The 18,010-nt window shown below is 38.9% G+C and overlaps 2 protein-coding genes across 3 annotated transcripts in view; one reads left to right on the top strand and one right to left on the bottom strand.

Moving 5' to 3' along the window:
• Positions 1 to 491: 491 nt before the first annotated feature.
• Positions 492 to 13,427, bottom strand: scaf4a (SR-related CTD-associated factor 4a). Of its 2 annotated transcripts, none has more exons than XM_024266158.1 (19): positions 13,224 to 13,427; positions 11,130 to 11,213; positions 10,971 to 11,015; positions 10,731 to 10,892; positions 10,498 to 10,630; positions 10,174 to 10,310; positions 8,903 to 9,109; positions 8,665 to 8,747; positions 8,484 to 8,568; positions 8,221 to 8,367; positions 8,019 to 8,092; positions 7,753 to 7,943; positions 7,563 to 7,663; positions 5,809 to 5,922; positions 5,568 to 5,724; positions 5,345 to 5,475; positions 5,114 to 5,267; positions 4,576 to 4,731; positions 492 to 3,640 (listed from the first exon to the last, which is right to left on the bottom strand). In XM_024266158.1, the coding sequence occupies exons 1-19, from the start codon at positions 13,251 to 13,253 to the stop codon at positions 2,343 to 2,345; spliced, it is 3,489 nt and encodes a 1,162-aa protein (XP_024121926.1). In that variant the 5' UTR covers positions 13,254 to 13,427; the 3' UTR covers positions 492 to 2,342. The 2 variants fall into 2 exon arrangements, with proteins under 2 accessions (XP_024121926.1, XP_024121925.1); XM_024266157.2 differs by having other exon boundaries at positions 8,665 to 8,750.
• A 2,980-nt stretch (positions 13,428 to 16,407) lies between these two features.
• hunk (hormonally up-regulated Neu-associated kinase) overlaps positions 16,408 to 18,010 on the top strand; it is a 10,782-nt gene continuing 9,179 nt past the window's right edge. Inside the window, exon 1 of the mRNA XM_024266533.2 lies at positions 16,408 to 17,090. Within this exon, the coding sequence (XP_024122301.1) occupies positions 16,851 to 17,090 (240 nt within the window). The 5' untranslated portion in view covers positions 16,408 to 16,850. The remainder of the gene's footprint in view (positions 17,091 to 18,010) is intronic.

Raw genomic sequence — 18,010 nt, forward strand, 5'->3', positions numbered from 1 at the left:
AATCATGGGAGTACGAAGTGAATATGAAGTTTATGATCATTTATCACATTTTATACAAATATATGATTACAAAGATTTTACTATATGAATAATATTTATTTTTATTTAATTTTTTTTTTAACTCGAAGAGCATATGGCTTAGTGGTATTTTCAGACTCGTCAAAAAAAAGATAAAGATTAGGGTCATTTCAGGTCATTAAAGTCAAACTTAACTGTATTTTTTCAAGAATCAATGACTTAGATATTTTTTAGAGACTCTGCTTCACTTTCAAATATTCAGCATTTCATTTAAGATATTTGCATGTCGAAATATACATAGAAAATCTATTTTCCAATGTGAACATTTTACTGAATAGATGAGAGCAAAACTAAAATACATTAAAAAAAAAAGTATTTTACCATAATTTCTAAACTTTGGTCACACACCCCCTTTTTTTACAGAGGGTTTTCTCTGATAAAGCACAATAAAATGTGACTCATGACACAAAACCCAATTTGGTACAAAAATAGTTTATTAAAAAGTTTCCTGTGGCTGAATCATTGACATTCATGTCCATGTCTTCTGTACTTTAAACAAACCATAAAAACATCTGTCAATTCTCAAACCACTAGGATTTAAAAATGTTAAAGCAAACAAACGCGTTGTTTCTTCTGCATCATTTCATTTCAGATTGAACATATAACATTATTAACAACAATTACCATAACACCTTTAATCATCAGTGATAGAAGCATATTTACAGCAGTGTCCGAGGCAATACCCTTCCTTTCATCAAATTAGAAGCTCCACTCCTGCTGCTTTTGTGTTAAGTTAGTGGGGAGGTTTCTTTTAATTCTGATTTTAGATTTAAATGCATTAAAATGATTCAAAAAGATGAAAAGTTGTTGGATAGGAGAGCTATGAGGGAACATTTAGATTAAACTGGGCTTTTTTGGCTTTGGGGAAAAAGTTTCTTTAAGACCAAAAGATCAACTCAAAAGAAAAAGAAAGCAGACAATATCCATCAGTCTAAATAGACGTGTATTTTTGCACATCCGGATTATAACTGCAACTTTCCTAAATAGAAGAATGGAAAACCGACGAGGCAGAATGTGATAAGACAAAACAGATTTCCAGAGCGTTTGTGACGTCACTTCACTTTGTATTAGATTTGTTTTCATAAAAACCTATGCACAGTTCAATTCCAAGAACAACCTTAACCCACCATAACGTTTCATCAGAACATGGAGGTTACTCAACATTTTGTCCTTTCCAATTTTCATGCAAGTAAAATGCCACTTGACTGAATAAGCACAAATATATAGATGTAGCCTTTGCTCGAGGTTAGTTTGACCTAAAACTATACAAATTGGTTTGTGATCAAACATGTTCGCACAGGGAAAATGTCATTAAGAAGCAGAAATTTATAATTCGTCAAAGATGCTGTGTTCAATGAAAAAAAAGTAAATTATTTAATGAATCAAGAAATATATTAAAAACAAATGTTTACAACCGTATCTACATAAAGGATACTACCAGAAAAAGCTTGCACTGTAATTATTTTTGTTTTTTAATACCAGTGGGTAGGCGCTTTAAAAACTAGATTATGAACATTTTTGGACCTCAGTTGACCACAGATTTTTCAGCATCCAAAATAACAGCACATACAGCAGATTTTTGGGGGGAGTTAAAGACTGAAACATGCATTTCCTTGTTTGTACCACTACTGGCTTCTCTTATTTTAAAACCTCTTTCTGATAATCAAATAGCCAAATGTACTTCGCTTAAAGGCAACGAAAAACCCTTCAAACATTGCCTTCCTAATGGTGACACTGCATCGACAAATCATACTAAACGGCAAACGCACAACTTAGAAAAAAAGAAAACAATGGAGCCTCTATTTAAGAGTTCTGAGATGATATTCAGTGTTTGACATTTTGGCAAATTAAAAAGAATTTTTTTCTAAAAGAAAAAAAAAATTGAAAAGGTTTTTCCCATTAAAACATGTGAATCGGATCATTTTAGTCACTTTTTTTCCACAAAATATCCTCTAAAGACAGGAAAAAAATTATGCAAATGCTACATAAAAATTAAAAAAGAAAAACTAGAGTTAGTAGCCAATACTTCACTATGGCTAGTTTTCCAATTGTTTTTAGATGCTGAATTTAAAAAAAAAAACAAAAAAAAGCTACCAATCTAACAAAATGTGTTGGAGTGATCCGTTAACAGGAAATGTCCTTTTTACCCAGAAATGGTTTATTCCGACCTGAAAAACAGGTTTTGTTTTGAAATAATTTACCAAACGGTTGATCCTGAACATAACTAACAAAACTTTTTGTGTCTTTTCTTCTGGTCTGAAGGCCTATAAGCCGGGCTCCTTGTTTGTTTCTGTGGACTCTGTTGGAGCTGGAAGGGAGGGCTCCGAGTGCACTGGGTTTTCTGCTGCACTGGTGGACTCTGTGGGCGGAGCTAAATGTTCAGATTCTTCCTTCTTTTGAAAGGGTACTACCTCTGGAGCTTTAGTGGTCTCCACAGGATTTACACTAGTTTGGTCTTTGCTGTTAGGTGTCCGAAATCTGTCCATGTTTTCTATTTCGGCCAATCGGTCGTCCTTATCCCACCGCGTGGTCCGTTCTCGCCGTTCTGACCGCCGTGGCTTGTCCCCTTTGCTGTCGTCTCCTCTGCTTCTATCCCGACTCGCCGCTTCTCCTCTGACTCTTTCTCCGCCCTCGTCCCTCCCTCGATCCCTCTCCCCTTCGTCGCCCCTCCCCCGTTCTCGGTCTCTGTCGAGGCTGCCTCGCTTTTCCCTCCAATCCCGCCGATCTCTGTCGCGGTCTCGGTCTCTGTCGCGGTCCCGGTCTCTGTCCCATCCTCCTCCGCGGTTGCTCCCATCTTCCTGCCAGCCTCCGAGCCTCTCCCTCCCATCCATTTTGTCATTGGCGCCTCCTCTGCCGCCGTCGGCAAATGGACGCCTTCCGCCACCAAAGCTCCTGTCCCTCTCCCGATCCCGGTTTCGATCCCAGTCTCTCTCTCTTTCTTGTTCACGATCTCTAAATCCAGGCCGGTCTCCCCTAAACAGCCTGTCCTCTATTTCTTCCGGCCCTTCTAAGCCTCTCGGACCCCCGGGTCTGATGAAGGGAGAGTGAGGAGCTTGAGAGGGAGGACCTTGAGAAGGAGGAGGAGGACCGTGCCCGTGTGGAAAAGGAGGTCTCATGTTGTGAGGAGGAGGAATCCCAAAGTTTCCCTTCGGCGGCTCGTGGAGCATCATTTGAGGGTGTGGCCCCCTCGCTATCATCTGTGGAGGGATGGGAGGCATGTTTGGGTGAGGAGGTCTTGGCCCGTGGGGTGGAGGGAAACGCTGCATTTGTGGTGGCGGTGGAACAGACGGACGCTGCAGTGGGATTATCCCAGGTCGTGCGCCCAGAAGGCCTCCGGAGAGTGACTGGAGGTTTCCCTGATGCCCGCCTGAAAGGGCACCAGGGGGACCGACTGGAGGGCCACCCGGAGGTCCAATTGGAGGGCCAAGTGGTGGGCCACCCGGAGGTCCGACAACTGGAGGGCCACCTGGAGGACCGACGGGAAGGCCTCCGGGATGTCCTACTAGATGGCCTGGAGGTCGATTAGATATCGGGGCACCGGGAGGGCCACCAATCTGGTTTCCTGATGCCGAAAAAACACATAAAAACAAACTGAATAAAGTTTTAAAGTCACAATGTTAACAAATTCAGGGTTCCCTCGCTATACTGCAGTTCACCTTTCACTGTCTCACCATTTTGCTGTTTCTATTTATTTTTTAAGGTGTTCTGCGTCCTGATTGGCCGTTATTAATCTCCTCTATGCTGTGTCTCCTGTACAGAATGTGTTCTTCTTGCCAAATCTACTTAAATCTTCCATAACGCTTTCATTCTATAGTATCAGACTTCTTTTTCTCCAAATGTTTGACTTTAAAAGTTTAAACAAGAGAGTAAAGAGTCAAACTATTCATGTCTGTCTGAGAAAAGTCTATAGTAAGGCTTAAACATACAGAATCCTACTTTGAGGATCGCAGCTGTTGCGTGTTAAGCAACTCCTACGCAACACTACCTTTGGTCACCCGTCTTCTGCATTTCAACACAATGTAAAATGAAGAAGTACTGAATCTTTCAGAGTATAAGTCGCAGCTTTTTAATTTGCTCAGAGGTGTGAGATTTTTAAAAAGTAAAAAGGTTCACGTTCATTATTTTCCCACTAACAACCACAAGAGGGCACTGTAGGCATGTGTAACCGTGTTAGATGCGGACAGAAACATAGAAGAAGATATTCTGTTTAGTCTTGTGCACAGCTTGGCGGATTTGTTCAGCAGCATTGCACTCAGAATACACTCAACTTAAATATGACTTTTTTTAATTCATTTTTTTGCAGCTGCGACTTATACTCTGGAAAATTAACTAATTAAAAAGTCATGTTTTATGGCTTTTTCATTAACAAAAAAAACACTGTTTACCATAGTTTTTTAAAAATTTGATAACCCAAGAAATCAAACAATCATCTGATGTTTGGTGTGTGACTCAGTGTTCTGTCTCCTAAACAAAAACAGAGCAACTCTTTAAACTGACCCATGGCAGCCATATGGTTGTTGAACATATTGGAACTCTCGAGGACGTCCTCATTATTCTTGTTGCCCAGGCCGGCTGGGTCCAGATGGGGGTCATCAACTCGACCTTTGGAGGTCGGCGGGGGGCCTAAGGCCATCGGTCCTGGAGGAGGAAAACCTGCAAGAAAAAGGAAGAAATTAAAAATGACGGCTTTTTTTTCCTCCCAAATTTAGTAACTAAAAAAAGACATTTTTGCTTTGTTTTATGTTTTAATTATTGCTGATTTTTATTTTAATGTTCTCTTTTTGTGATCAAGTTAATTTCTGGTCACCTAGGAAACAGTTTAGATCAATTTTATGGTTTCCTTGTTTTATTGGTTCAGGTTTGGAGGATTTTTTACATTCATTCACTTTTTTTCAAAGAATGAATTAATAAAATATTTTTTTAACAAACATTTCTACATTTTTGATGGCATAAAGATGTGAATTAAGCTTGTTTTTCATAGATAAGTGTTAAAGAGTTGAGTAGAATGTTGAACAACAATGGTAAGAGGTGCTACCTGGGGGCATTTGCATGGGGTTGAAGCCAGGCCTGATAAAAGGAGGAGGGGGGACGCCCGGAGTGAAGGAAGGGGGAGGCATGCCGATGGGGCCGGGAAAAACCGGAGGCTGGAGGGAGCCCATTCCAACCACTGGCTGCTGCATCGGAGGAACCTGAGAAGGTTTGAAATACATGTGAAATAAGGACAATACATGAAAAGTCAGTTATGGAGAAACTGAGCTGACTTTACCTGAACAGGTGGAGCAGCAGCTGCAGAAGAAACCGGTAACCCTTGCATCTCCTCGTTCTGCTGTTGCTCCGAGCGACCGTTATGAGTGAGTTCTTCTGATTGGTCTAAAGATTTCCGTAAGCCGACCCATTCTGAAAGGCAGACATTGAAATGTCCGATTTAGTTAATCGAACTTTGATGGTTTTTATTCCGTGTTTACAACTGCACTAAGAAGAACATGTACCTGGTGATAAAGTATCTGGATCCAGCATTCCACCCTCCTTCAGCTCCTCCAGCTGGTCTTCTCTGACCTTAGACCACGGTATGCAGGTCACACCCAGCTCTACATCCCAGTACTGTTTGAATTCAGGCTTTATGCCCTTGTTCAAAGCCCAAGCAATCTGTCGGTTACAGAAAATAAAAACAATTTTAAGTATAAATGAACATTTTATCAGAGTGCTTACGAATCTCTGAATCTCCCTTACCTTGATTGCTTTCTGGTTAACTTTATACGGTCCTCTGCTGAGCTTTTGTAAAGCCCTGAAGGCGTCCTGTCTGTGGATCATGACGATATAAGCACAGCCACGAGGCGGGATCATCTGAACACAAGAGAGGAAAAACAAAGATTTTTAAGATTTTCAATTCATTCTGAAACCAAATAGTTTTTACTACAACTTTTAAAACAACAGGAAACATCTTATAACAACAAGTCAGTTGATAATTTCAAACATTGAACTTTTAATGACTACTTTTCTGAAATCCACCAATACTTGAAATAGTTTTAAGTATTCCAGTAACATGGTAGAAATACACCAGTTTAAAGTAGAAAACTAAATGTTAAATGCCATGAAAGTGAAGAATGGCTTTGACTAAATAAGATGTTTTTTTATGCAAGTTGACAGATAAAAAGCCCTTTCAAAATAAGACACCATCAGAGAACGTGTCTACCAAGAGGAAAAACAGGCTCCTTAGAAATAAGACACATTTTAACTCATCTGCAGATTTTTTTTTAATGAGCAAAACAATCTTCCAATGGGGTAAGAAAAACTATCCAACCAATCATTCTCTAGAGTTTTAAGAAAAAAAAACTCTAGTCACAACAACATGTTTTTTCTTGCAAGGTCAAAAATACTTTTTTACTTTCTTGATTCAGTTTTTGCTGCGCAAAGATTTTTTTGGTGAAACTGTTTCTTTCATGGATTGGGCCTTGTTTAAGGTTACAGTAGTCAGTTTGCCACCTGTTATGTTGCAACCACAACTTTAGGAGCTCATTTTCAGCGAGCAGAAATAACCAAAACATCTGTTCACCGTTTCAAAATGAGATTGCCACAAAACCCAAAGTTATTAATTACTGGAGAAGGTTTGGTTGTAGTATTCAGTGGGAAAAAGTTTGATCTCTGCCCAACAAATATTTCATCACCAATAAAATTAAAGACATTTCTTTTAAAATTATTCATAAGTTATACCCAGTGAAACACTTTATTTTTTTTACCAAATTTAAAAATTTTAAAGATTTGACTTGTTCTACAACAATCCACTTATGTAAAGACAATAAGTTATTCTATGAGAATATTGTTTTTGGATATTTTGTTAAATAAAAATTTTCATAACTTACTTATAATTATGGCTAAATATTTCATTCATAAGTGTAAATATACTAAGAAAAAGCGTGTATTTTATGTTTTCCAGAAAGAATTGACACTTTATATAATTGGTATTAAATCCTTCACTATGAAAACATTTGTTAGAACAGTTGAAGCATGGTCACATTTGAAACTTTACAAGAATCCTTTACCTTTATTAATATTTTTCTACCCGATTTATTTAGCAATTTTATTGCATTATTTAATTTGAATTGCATGTATTTATATATTTTTTGTTAATTCTCCTAGCAAATGTGAAAATGTTGTTATTGGCACATATTGTGGACTGTCAATGTTTCTGTATGTGCAGTATTTGTCAATAAAGTTTTGGATTTGAAAAATACATAAAGGGTGATCTCATCTGACAAAAAAAAACCTTCTTGGGAAAAAAAACAGAAATAATTTCAGAAATGTAAATCTTTTTTACAGGCAGGAAGATCCCCCTTTTACACATTTGCAACCCTAAATTTTTTGAGCAGATTGATTTTGCCGTATAATGAAACTTGATTTATGTGCAAACATGCAGTTGTGGTTGTGAATCTTAAGGCCTTATTTGGAGCCCATAAAAAAGTGTCCCAGATGAGACAAATAATTACATTAATGGATTCTATTTGTCCAAATTCTTCGAGCAGCGAGGCGACATCTTGCTGTTGTGTTCTCTTGTCCAGCTGCCCCACCCACAGAGTTGTACTGCAAACTGAAAAAAGAAAGAAAGAGAGAAAAATGATTAGAAAAACATAAAAACCAGTAAATGTATCATCTGTGTCATCGGTTGGCGTGACTCACTGCTCACTGCCTCGTTTTTGGGAGGTGGAAGGCCTTTCTGCCGCCGCTCCCTCTCTCGTTCCCTCTCTCGGCGCTCTTGCGAGCGAGAGCGTGGGGAATGGTGACGGCGGTCTCTGGAGCGGGAGCGGGATCGCCTGTGCCTGGACCGGCGCGAGCGGGAGTTGGAGCGTGACCTTCTCCTCTTTGGGGATCTGAAACGAAAAGACAGTAATTAGAGTGAGGACTTAGAAGACGATCGTATGGCGAGCCGTTTTCAGGGGACTGACCTGGAACCTGAACGAGACCTTCGACCGTGTCTCCCGTCTCTTATGGGGGCGTGGTCAGCTTCCATTGATAAATCCTGATACAAGAAATAAACATAAATAAAACAATGTTCTTTACTTTTAGATTAATTTGATGTAAAGAAACAGGTTTGGCTCATCAAATTTAGAAGTAGTGTTTCTTGGTTCCCTTTCAGCTGAAGTTCACCTGTTTATGCTGGGATGCATTTTGGGGGGGGTACACTCCTGTAACGCCTGGAGCCGCACTGGAACCAGGGAGAGGTTGCCCTGGATGGCCCATAGGGGGCATTGTGAACGGAAAATTCTGCCCTGATGGAATTCCACTGGGCTGAACCTGGACATGAAGAAATAGAGAAAAATCCCATCATGCAACGTTGTGCTCTAAAAGCAGAATTCTGCATAGGAGGTTCACATTTCTGTTTACCCAGTTTTTTGTTTTTTTGCAGTTACCTGTTGTGAGAAGTCTTGCGACATGTTCATCACGTGTGCATTAAAGTGCTCTGCATGCTGGGGGAAAGCGGAGGGTTGCTGCATACTGCAACACACAGTGTCAGCTTTAATCTTCTCGCAGGACATTAATAAACAAACAAACTCACGTGAGCTTAGAAAATAAAATATGTTAGATGCTTACAAGGGGGCATGCGAGGAGGTTTCCTCTTTCTTGGTTTCTTCTCCAGCCTCCGGCTCATCGTCGTAATCAAAACGATCCAGCAGCTTCTAAACGAACACAATGCATGATGGGTGTCGCATTTTGCACTATTACGCCGCATTACAGCTGAGCTCTGTGTAACAAAGTGTCTAAACTCAGAGCTTTGAGTTATTATTGATTGAACAAACAACTTTTCGCATCATTAAAAGATTATTATCACCTTGTCAAAAGCTGTTTTCTGCTGGGCGGGCTGAGAGGACAGCGTGGGCTGGCGGGGTGGTGGAGTGGGCACAGGAGGCTGTGATGCAACCGCGTTCAGGCCAACGGAAACATTTTGGAGCGCCGTTGGGACATTTTGGAGGAGCGGCTGAGTGTTGGCTTCAGGTTTCAAAGGCTGCTGCTGGAAGTTCTGAAGCATTTGTTGAAGCTGAACGGCAGAGACGGAGAAGATTTACAACAAAAACTTATGAATTAAAGATCAATTTCAGAGAAAGTGGTATTTTGGGTGTTCTTGTGGCATTTTTCTGATGATGGAGAACACACATGAAAAAAATTACGCTCAAAATTGTATTTCTGACTATTTCTTTATTAATGTACTGGTGAATCAGAGGAAGATAAAAAAAATAGTTTGAAAAAGAGCGTAATTGAGAGGTAGGACATTTTCTGGGCAGGCCTCAAACATGCGAAAAGAGCCATTTAGTCCAGATTCTTATGGACCGAAACTCAGAGAGCTGCAAAGTCTGAACTCAAGGCTAAAAAAATAAACTTTATTTATGTTTCTGTGGCCATTAAGCCATTTATTTAGAAAATATAGCTTTGAAAAGTTCTCTGAAATTGAGTTTTTCTATATATAACAAATTAAACTTCTTTCACTTTTGACAGCAATACATTCAAGTTCCTTTCAAAATAAAACATCCTGTGTTTAATCAGATCCTCCAGCTGCAGCAGATTTACTTTAAAATGAAACACGAGATTTTCTATTATTGTCTTCTGTGTTCCTTCATCCTTTATTCTTATTTTACTGGTGAATAAAAACATGACAGCTTTAGTGTAGAATTCAAATTACTTTAAAATCTATTCATGTAAATGCAACAAGATAATGTCACTGATTATAAACCACTCTGACAGTAGATTCAACCATTTCCTATCATTTTAATCAGTTAGGCCAATCTAACACGTCAAAAATCTAAACATAGAATGATCAGTTATTAAATTACTTCAGTTTAAAGTTCTTCTGGAGGAATAAATTTGGCTCTTATCAGTGGAGAGGAGAAGGGGGGCGGGGTTGCTCCATGCTAACAGTCCCGCCCACAACTCTGAGGCTAATTTCTGATGAACTACTGTCGCTCTGCAGAAACTATGTCCTAGAAAACTACACTTTTTGTTTAAAGTTTGTGCTTAGACTTGCCAAATCCTAATTTAAAAGACCACTGCTTTTAAAATAGCTCAAAAGATGATGGGAGTGGATCTCTACACTGCATTTGAACCCACCTGCTGACCCTGCGAGGTCTGAAAGAGCTGCGCCACAGCAGCAAAGGCATCAGAGTTGTGCAGCTGAGGGACAGATGTGGTGCTGGAGTTGGCCGTTACCACGGTAACTGGCTCTTTGGCTGGAGGTGGTGAAGAACCTGGATGAAGTTTAGTGGAGTACAAAGAAGCTTTTGAGCATCCAATACATAATGAATGAATGAATGAATGAATGAATGAATTAATGATTTTTTTAAGAGAACCTGAAAGTATTTGCTAAAATCAAGAGACTCTCAAGTAGTTTTTGTGTGTAGTGAATGTTTATTTAGAGCAATGCTGGTGTCTTACCTGGGTCATTAGCACTTTCAAAGGCTGCAGCACCACTTCCAGAACCAGCTGCCATGTCCAATAGCGGCTGAATGATTTCAATTTTAAACACGCCGTTCTTCTGCCACAGGTTCAGCACTCGCACTATTTTACTCTATTAAGTAAAATACAGAACAGGTTAACAAATAATTAAGACCAACAAGATTGAAATGAAAAAGAATATAAAACAATCCCAATAGTATCAATGTTCTTACTCTATCCTCTATAGGGCAAAGGCAGAGGTTCTCAAAGGTTCCTGTGATGTTTTTGGTGAACCTCGGACCAAACACGTCTTTGTCCGGTCCAAACTGGTGTCTGGACTGCCGGACGATGGAATCCACCACATACAGGCCAGCTACCTTATACTCAGGCTTACACTAGAGGAGAAACATGAACACAATCATATCGAAGGTTCTCAATATCTACATGAATACGCTTGTTCTTGACTGACTCACCTTTTTGATGAACTTTTCCACAATCTGGACCACATGTTTGTAAAGCTAAAAGTAAAAAGAGAAATTAATGAGCATCTCCTAAAGAGATGGACTTTTTAGTTGTAAAAAAATGACAAAAATAAGTGTAAGAAGGATGAACTAAACGAAATTCATTCTTACTTTCATAGCTTTAATGGCAGATTTAGTGATGGAGATCATCTTTGCTCGGGATATTGGGGGTTTGGAGTCCATCAATGAGAAGAGCTACAAACATGAGGGAGAATAGAATGTGATAAACAAGGGAATGCTACACACCTTCCAGAGTATTATATATTCATCTTCCACAGCACGTGTCAAAGTCAAGGCTCGGGGCCGGATCCAGCCCGCAGGGTAACTATATCCGGCCCTTTATATTATTATTAACGGCCCGATGTTATCTTGTAACATCCCAATTTTGACAAAATATATATTTTATGGAGAGAAAAATATTGGAAGTTATTTAAGATTTGGGTTGATTTATTCTGGAATAATATTTCTGCCTGTTTTTATTAATATTTATGTTTTAAAAGGTTTAACAATTTTGTTTTTTTCTGTATTCAATAAATGTTTGGCCCACGACCTACTGTGTGTTTTGACCCCTTGTTTGACTCGAGTTTGACACCCCTATTCTACGGCATTTGCTTTTCTTTTTAGGCTCTAAACATTTGGGATAGGCTGGTATAATTTTTTCCTGCCCGCCGACACCAATAACCAATATTTCCCCAGCAACTATGGCCGACGGCCAATATGTACTGGTACTGATATTTAGGTGTGTGCATATCTTTTTGCTTCTTTATAAGAAAATATATTTTACAGTACTATCAAATTGCACTTGATCTTTTGGTTATACAGCAAGGGATCTCATAAGAAAAAAAACATTCATCTTCAAAACTAAAAATATATCTGGAAAAAAAACAGACCACATACTGACTATTAGAAGTAGCTGTAAACCAAAAGCTTCCCATTCCCATGGATCTACTAGCAACATTTAAAAAATAAAACGCATCTAAAAACATATAAACAAATATTTTTTATTTCAAATTGATACAAATACTGGCACCAATACATCGCCCATCCCTACTAAACATCACTTTTTGTATCACTTATATGTTTGAATGGGAAAAAAACAGTATCCTAAACTTAAACTATATACATAAAAATACACAACTTTTTATAAAAAAAAATAATACAATTATTTTTCCAGGTAAATACCACTGTAAACTGCTCAAAAAACTGTTTTTATACACTTCATAGTGTATTTTTGGTACACTTTTATAATAGTTCAACAGTTTTCTGTTAATAAAAATATTTCGGGATAACAAAATTGTGTACATGTTGAATTTAAGCAAATAACGCAAAAGATGCAGTATTTTAGCTGGTCAATATGCAGCTTCGTTATGTATAAATATTAAGTATTTTAGCAATTTTATTTTATTTTTGAACCACCATCAGAATCACAACAACTATTTATTTCTTAATGGTAAAATTGCACGCATATATGACATAAAACTGATAATTGTGATGATCAATCATCACTCAAAACAACAAGTTACTTAATAACTCCATCCATGTCATGACTGCCTGTTATAGTGGAGCAAAAACACCTTCACTTTTACCAGAAGTTATAACTTATTCTCCAAGTTGAAGTACTCGGATGTGAAGGCCAGTGTACTATACAAAAACAAAACGACCCATAGATGCTAATGCATGACTTGAACTGTGTTTGGCCTCCCAGAAGAAACGAGCAACTTCCAAGGCCTAACAGTAGTGTGGTCTGCCTCATTCCTGGTGATCACATGGCTAGCAAATAACTGGAGCATCACAGCAGCATTAAGTTGTTAGCTTTACGGTGCAATAAGTGCATCCTTGCAGCAATGTTTCCATTAAATCAAGTTGTTGCTAACTACTGTTATATCAACACAAACGTTTCAATGGTCAGAACATGCCCACGCTAGCTACCAACACATAATAACGCGCGGCGTTGGGCTGTTTTTCTCGTGTCAACTTGCTAGCAAGAGCAACATTGCGTCATTTAGGTTTAAGAAAACTATTTTAACCCCACGGCAAGAAAAATGCACTTATTTTAATTTAACCAAGATTCAAGGGGTGGTGCGCACAGTCAATGGGCCCACTGGTCCGACCTTCTCGGCTAGCTACAGTGCAATACAGCGGTACCATGACCAGCACAACCAGATTCGGTAAGTTCAGCTCCCAGCTCGCCCCGCGGCCGCTTACCTCCTGGTTAAAGGCGTTAACGGCATCCATGCTTGCAAGAAGCTCCGGGCCTTCCCCCTATCTCCCAATTCCCGGTGTACAACAATGTTTATTCAAGAAAGGGTCGGAACAACATGTCCGCTCCGGTAGCTAACACCAGCTAGCCTAACATTGGTAGCTTTCGGGTCGGCGGGCACGGCAAAGCATGACGGGATGTGGAGTTGCTGTTTCACATTGTGTCCACTAGATGGAGTGCTAATCACCAAGCTTACGTTTTTGTGATGGACAATGTATTTAATGTGATCTATTTTTAAAAAATTAACGAAAGTTTGAAGCAAATATAAAGGTAAACATATAGATAGCTTTCTGTGTGTAATTTCTGAACAATTGAGATTTTTTTTTTAATTTATGATATGCATATTCAATTTATGCTGTTAATCAGTATTTACCATCACAGACCTATGGTTTATTTCTCAGATATTTCCCAAATTATGCTTTTTATTGAGCATTAGGGATTAAAACATCAATATTTTTATTTAAATCTATCCCATTATGAATTAAAACATGTTATATGTTGTGTAACAATAATCTGTGTTGTCACCTTTGTGTCACTCATTGTTTTGTGTGTGGTATTTTTAGGAAAATAACATACTTAAGCTTGTTATTACATAAAGTATTCTTTACAATAAAAATACATATTTCATTAATGGTCCTATACAATTGTGCATATTTCCACTAATGTGAGAAAAAATGTACTATAGTAATTTTACAACTTAGAAAGTACGCTACAAAACAAAATACATACCGTGTGGCATTTCAACATTTAAAGGTTCTGCAACAAACAATGGAATTTGTGTAATTGGCAGTATGTGTGTGTGTGTGTTCTGATGTGTACATTGTTATTTCATGTGCTTTGTCCTATTGCTTTGCACCAAAAGCTAGTGAAAACAGGGTAAGATGTGCAATATATTTGTTTTCCTTTTCCATTCATTGTGAGATATTAAAAATGTTAGACCTAGGCAATTTGTGACACAGTAAGGAACAATTCACTTTTCTTCACAATTTAATACATTAATGCCCCCTGCCTCCCCAATTCCAGTTATCAGCTTCCACTTAAAAACATTTTCTAATCTCTCTGAAATAGCCCGTTCTGTATTGGTGTTAGAAGTGGGATCTTTATCCCATTGTGAGCTGGCTGAATTTAAAGCAGTAGGTCAATCATTTAACCTATCAGACATGAGAGGAAGGTTTGCTCCCCCATTCCAAATGACATTGCTACATTTTTAGACAAATTGCAGAATGGTACCTTTTAGTGCAGAGAGCATAGCTGGAAACTAAATCATAACAGTGAGTACAGCACAGCCAAAAGTTGTCAGGCAACTTAGCAAGGGGAGGAAACCCATGACTTTCAAGGTTCAATGTTTGCTATCCCAGCAAAAATTGCGAATTCAAAACATTTCTGGGGATAATTCTTTGAATGGAAGGAGAGGTCATGTTTGGAGCATTGACAAATATAGACTATCAATGGTTTGAAGAGGTGACGAGTCATATGGAGAGTCTGTCATGTGACCAACCTATAACTGGTGAATTGTGTAGATCAAGTAATCTCAATCAATTTTAAGCAATTTATAATCAAACAAATCTGAGTTACATGATAAGAGCAGAAGAGTTTCTTTCATGACTGTCCACTGAATTCAGTGAAGAATAGACCTGTTTGTCAGGCTCTAACAATTCAGTCAAATCAAACATAACATGGGAATAAACCATCCTTTCTTGCTTTTAAATTTAAACTTTAGTCTGTCTACAAGTCAGTTCTTTTTTCTGGTAGAGCAATAGAAGTTATTTGTAAAATGTCTCCAGTTTTTTAAGATACAGTGTGTTGACATTGTAATTCACTGAGATTGTATTATTGATAACTGTATGAATATTTCCAAAATTACTATTGTTTTCAGTTTTTCGATAAATGGTTTTTAATGTTGATCGTGTTTATTAAAATAAACATAGGGTGCAAATACAAATGCAACAATTTTTTAGGCTACATTGAATTTAAATACAAATTTTGTGTAAACTAGAACTTTTTTAGTTAAAAAAGCTAAGTACAAATCCTGATAAATGCAATGTAAACTGAAAAAAATAGTCCCATTTGTATGTACATCCTATAATTACTTTTTGGTGTTATTTAAAATGCATTTGAAAACTTTTAACAAATAAACTTTTGAAAAAAAATATATACATAACAATAATTATTTTATAGAAGTTGAACATTTTTATAAATATTTGTGCTAAACTGATATGGTCATATGTTTTGTAAAGTAAAAACAGCACAAAATACTTTTAGGTTCAGCAACCCGAAACCTGGCACCGTTTTCTTGTAGTTCAAATAGTCACCAGTAGAGGGCACACCTACATTTCCGAAAAACTGCTTTAACGTCTGGTGTAGTCTGGAAAGACAGGTCCATCAGTCAAACCAGTCTATACATAGCACTGAGATCTCATTTGAATATAAGCAGAAGAACAAATAAAAAAAAGAACATTGTGTGAAAAAATAAAAATTCTGGGGTGAATTGGCCTGTTAAAGAGAAGCATTTAAAAAAAAATAGACACCAAAGCTTCACAAATTTTTACATTTAAAGAGACAACTTTATGGTTTTAATTCTTTTTCTTTTCTTCATTTATTTTCTGTTTATTTTTTTAAGCAAATTTTCAATAAAACAAAAAAGTGAGATCAATTAAGGCAGGCTTAAGCATATTACTCTCTTCTCCCAATTAAGGGGATGATCCTAATTAGGCCAGTGCGCGCCACAAGACCAGTGCTTTGTCTGCTGCTTTTTGACCATTACATCACTTTCTATGCCTTAAACACTACAAGTTAAACCAATGAAACAATTAAATATCGGCTGTTGTTTGTAAAATAATTAGAAGCGCGTCTGTAATGGGATTTTGGTGCGCCTTTGTGTGACCATGTGCTCATTTTACGCACGAAAAACCTCCAAATGTTGAGGTGAAAACAGACTCAAATCATCTAACCACGTTAGATGGAAGTATTTGATCAAACCAACAGTGAAATTGTCGCAGTCCCTGTTCCTTAAGAACGTACTTTTTGTTTCAGGCTGCCTAAATCTGGGCGCACCCCGCGGCACGGTGGGGCGGTGGTACCGGTACAGTTGTTGTTCCCTTGTTCCCACATGTGCTCCGCCCGCGCGCACCGATTGGTTGGAAACTACCACCGCTACCATCAGCATGTTTTCTTCCCCCCCACTTCAAACTGAGTGAACGCCCACAAAGAGGACCGGGAAAGTCACTTCAAACTAGAAAGCACGCTGCCTTCGCAGTGTCCGTTCATGAGTGGAAGCGCGTGCGGCTGCATCAGACGCAAATCCGCACATGTAATGAGACAGATTGCGTCAGTTAGGGTTATTATCTTTCCATTACCGAGTCTGGCTTTTATTTGAACCGGGTGTCACTTTAATCTCGGCTGATACGCGTCTGGGAAACTGCTGAGTGCGCGCACTGGATGCTTGAGTGAACAGGTGGCGCGAGCCGAACCGGACTTTACGCACGCACCCCGCTCTACGCTGAGCGTTTCTAAGTCCTTAAAGGCAGGCGAGACTGGAGCTCCAGAAGAGGACACCTGTCAAAGGCGGTTTGATGGCAGTAGCGGACAGAGACATGGTCGTGGACAACAGCCACCCGCTATGTGAGGCGCAAACCCCAAACGGCGCCGAGGACGAGGGCGTCCTCCCCGTTTCCCTGTCCAGCCCCGCAAAGGACATCCTGAAAAACTTTTACCACACCAAACGGGTCGGAAACTACTTAATAGGAAGGAAGCTGGGAGAAGGGTCGTTTGCCAAAGTTAGAGAGGGTCTGCATGTGTCAACCGGGGAGAAGGTGAGTGCGCATCATGTTGCAAATTATTGGGAAAAAGTTTAATCTGCTGTATTTTTTAGTTAATTGATTAAAAAAGAAAGCAAATGAATCGGAATGTGTGGACATATTTTGGTTTTCAGTTTCACATCAGCATCTTTAATTGTAGTTTACTTGATTAGTGGGGTCAGAGTCGTTTTACTCCAGGAGAAAGCCGTCTTTACAGTAAGATCCTTTGTTAATGGGCTCATGGCAGCACCAGCTGTTGATATGGTATACATGGCACGCTTTCCTGACCATGTTTACCATTTTATTTTGTTGACCTTTAAATAGATTTCTATTTTTGCATCAAACTTGGATCAAATAATCATATAAATATCCAACAATCAAACAGAGGATTCAACAGGAGAGGAGAGTTTGGATGTGCGCTCACTTCCTTTGTGAGCCTTTGTTTTGTCTGCCGGTGATCTCACCTCCTCTTGAGTGCGCGCGGAGGTGATAGGGACAGAGAGGGAAATTGTCCGGCCTATAGGAGAGCGGAGTGTCTACTTGCATATGAAATGTTGTCGTTGATAAATGGGCTTGAGGGCTCATTGGGATTCCGAAAGCGCAGGGTTTTGATGTGGCCAACCATTGGCCACTGGATGCCTTTGTCTCTGGCTTTTCAGGTTTTTTTTGAAGAGCTGCCAGCAGGAGATTTGCATATTAGAAAAACACGCGCACCTTGCGCCATGTGCGTTGGTGCATGTTACAAACCTGGAATGAAACGAATGATTTTTTTTCTTTTGGTTTACAGTCAAAAAATAGACAAATATGTGAAGCTCTAAAGTCAGCCACCTCCTCTTCTGTTGCTGTGGGGAGGAAGCACTCCTTCTCCTCCTTCTCCTTCAGTCTTTGTTGGGGATGATGCAAGCTGAGGCAAACTCACAACCTTTTCATTGACT

Source organism: Oryzias melastigma, linkage group LG14 (genome assembly GCF_002922805.2).
Source record: "Oryzias melastigma strain HK-1 linkage group LG14, ASM292280v2, whole genome shotgun sequence".
Lineage (NCBI taxonomy): Eukaryota > Metazoa > Chordata > Actinopteri > Beloniformes > Adrianichthyidae > Oryzias > Oryzias melastigma.

Coding starts and splice junctions, on each gene's coding strand:
- scaf4a (XM_024266157.2), bottom strand. CDS start 13,253: ATGGATGCCGTTAACGCCTTTAACCAGGAG. Junction 10,311..10,497: donor TGAAAGTGCTAATGACCCAG/GTAAGACACCAG, acceptor AACTTCATCCAG/GTTCTTCACCACCTCCAGCC. Junction 4,732..5,113: donor CCCCATGCAAATGCCCCCAG/GTAGCACCTCTT, acceptor TTTTTCTTGCAG/GTTTTCCTCCTCCAGGACCG.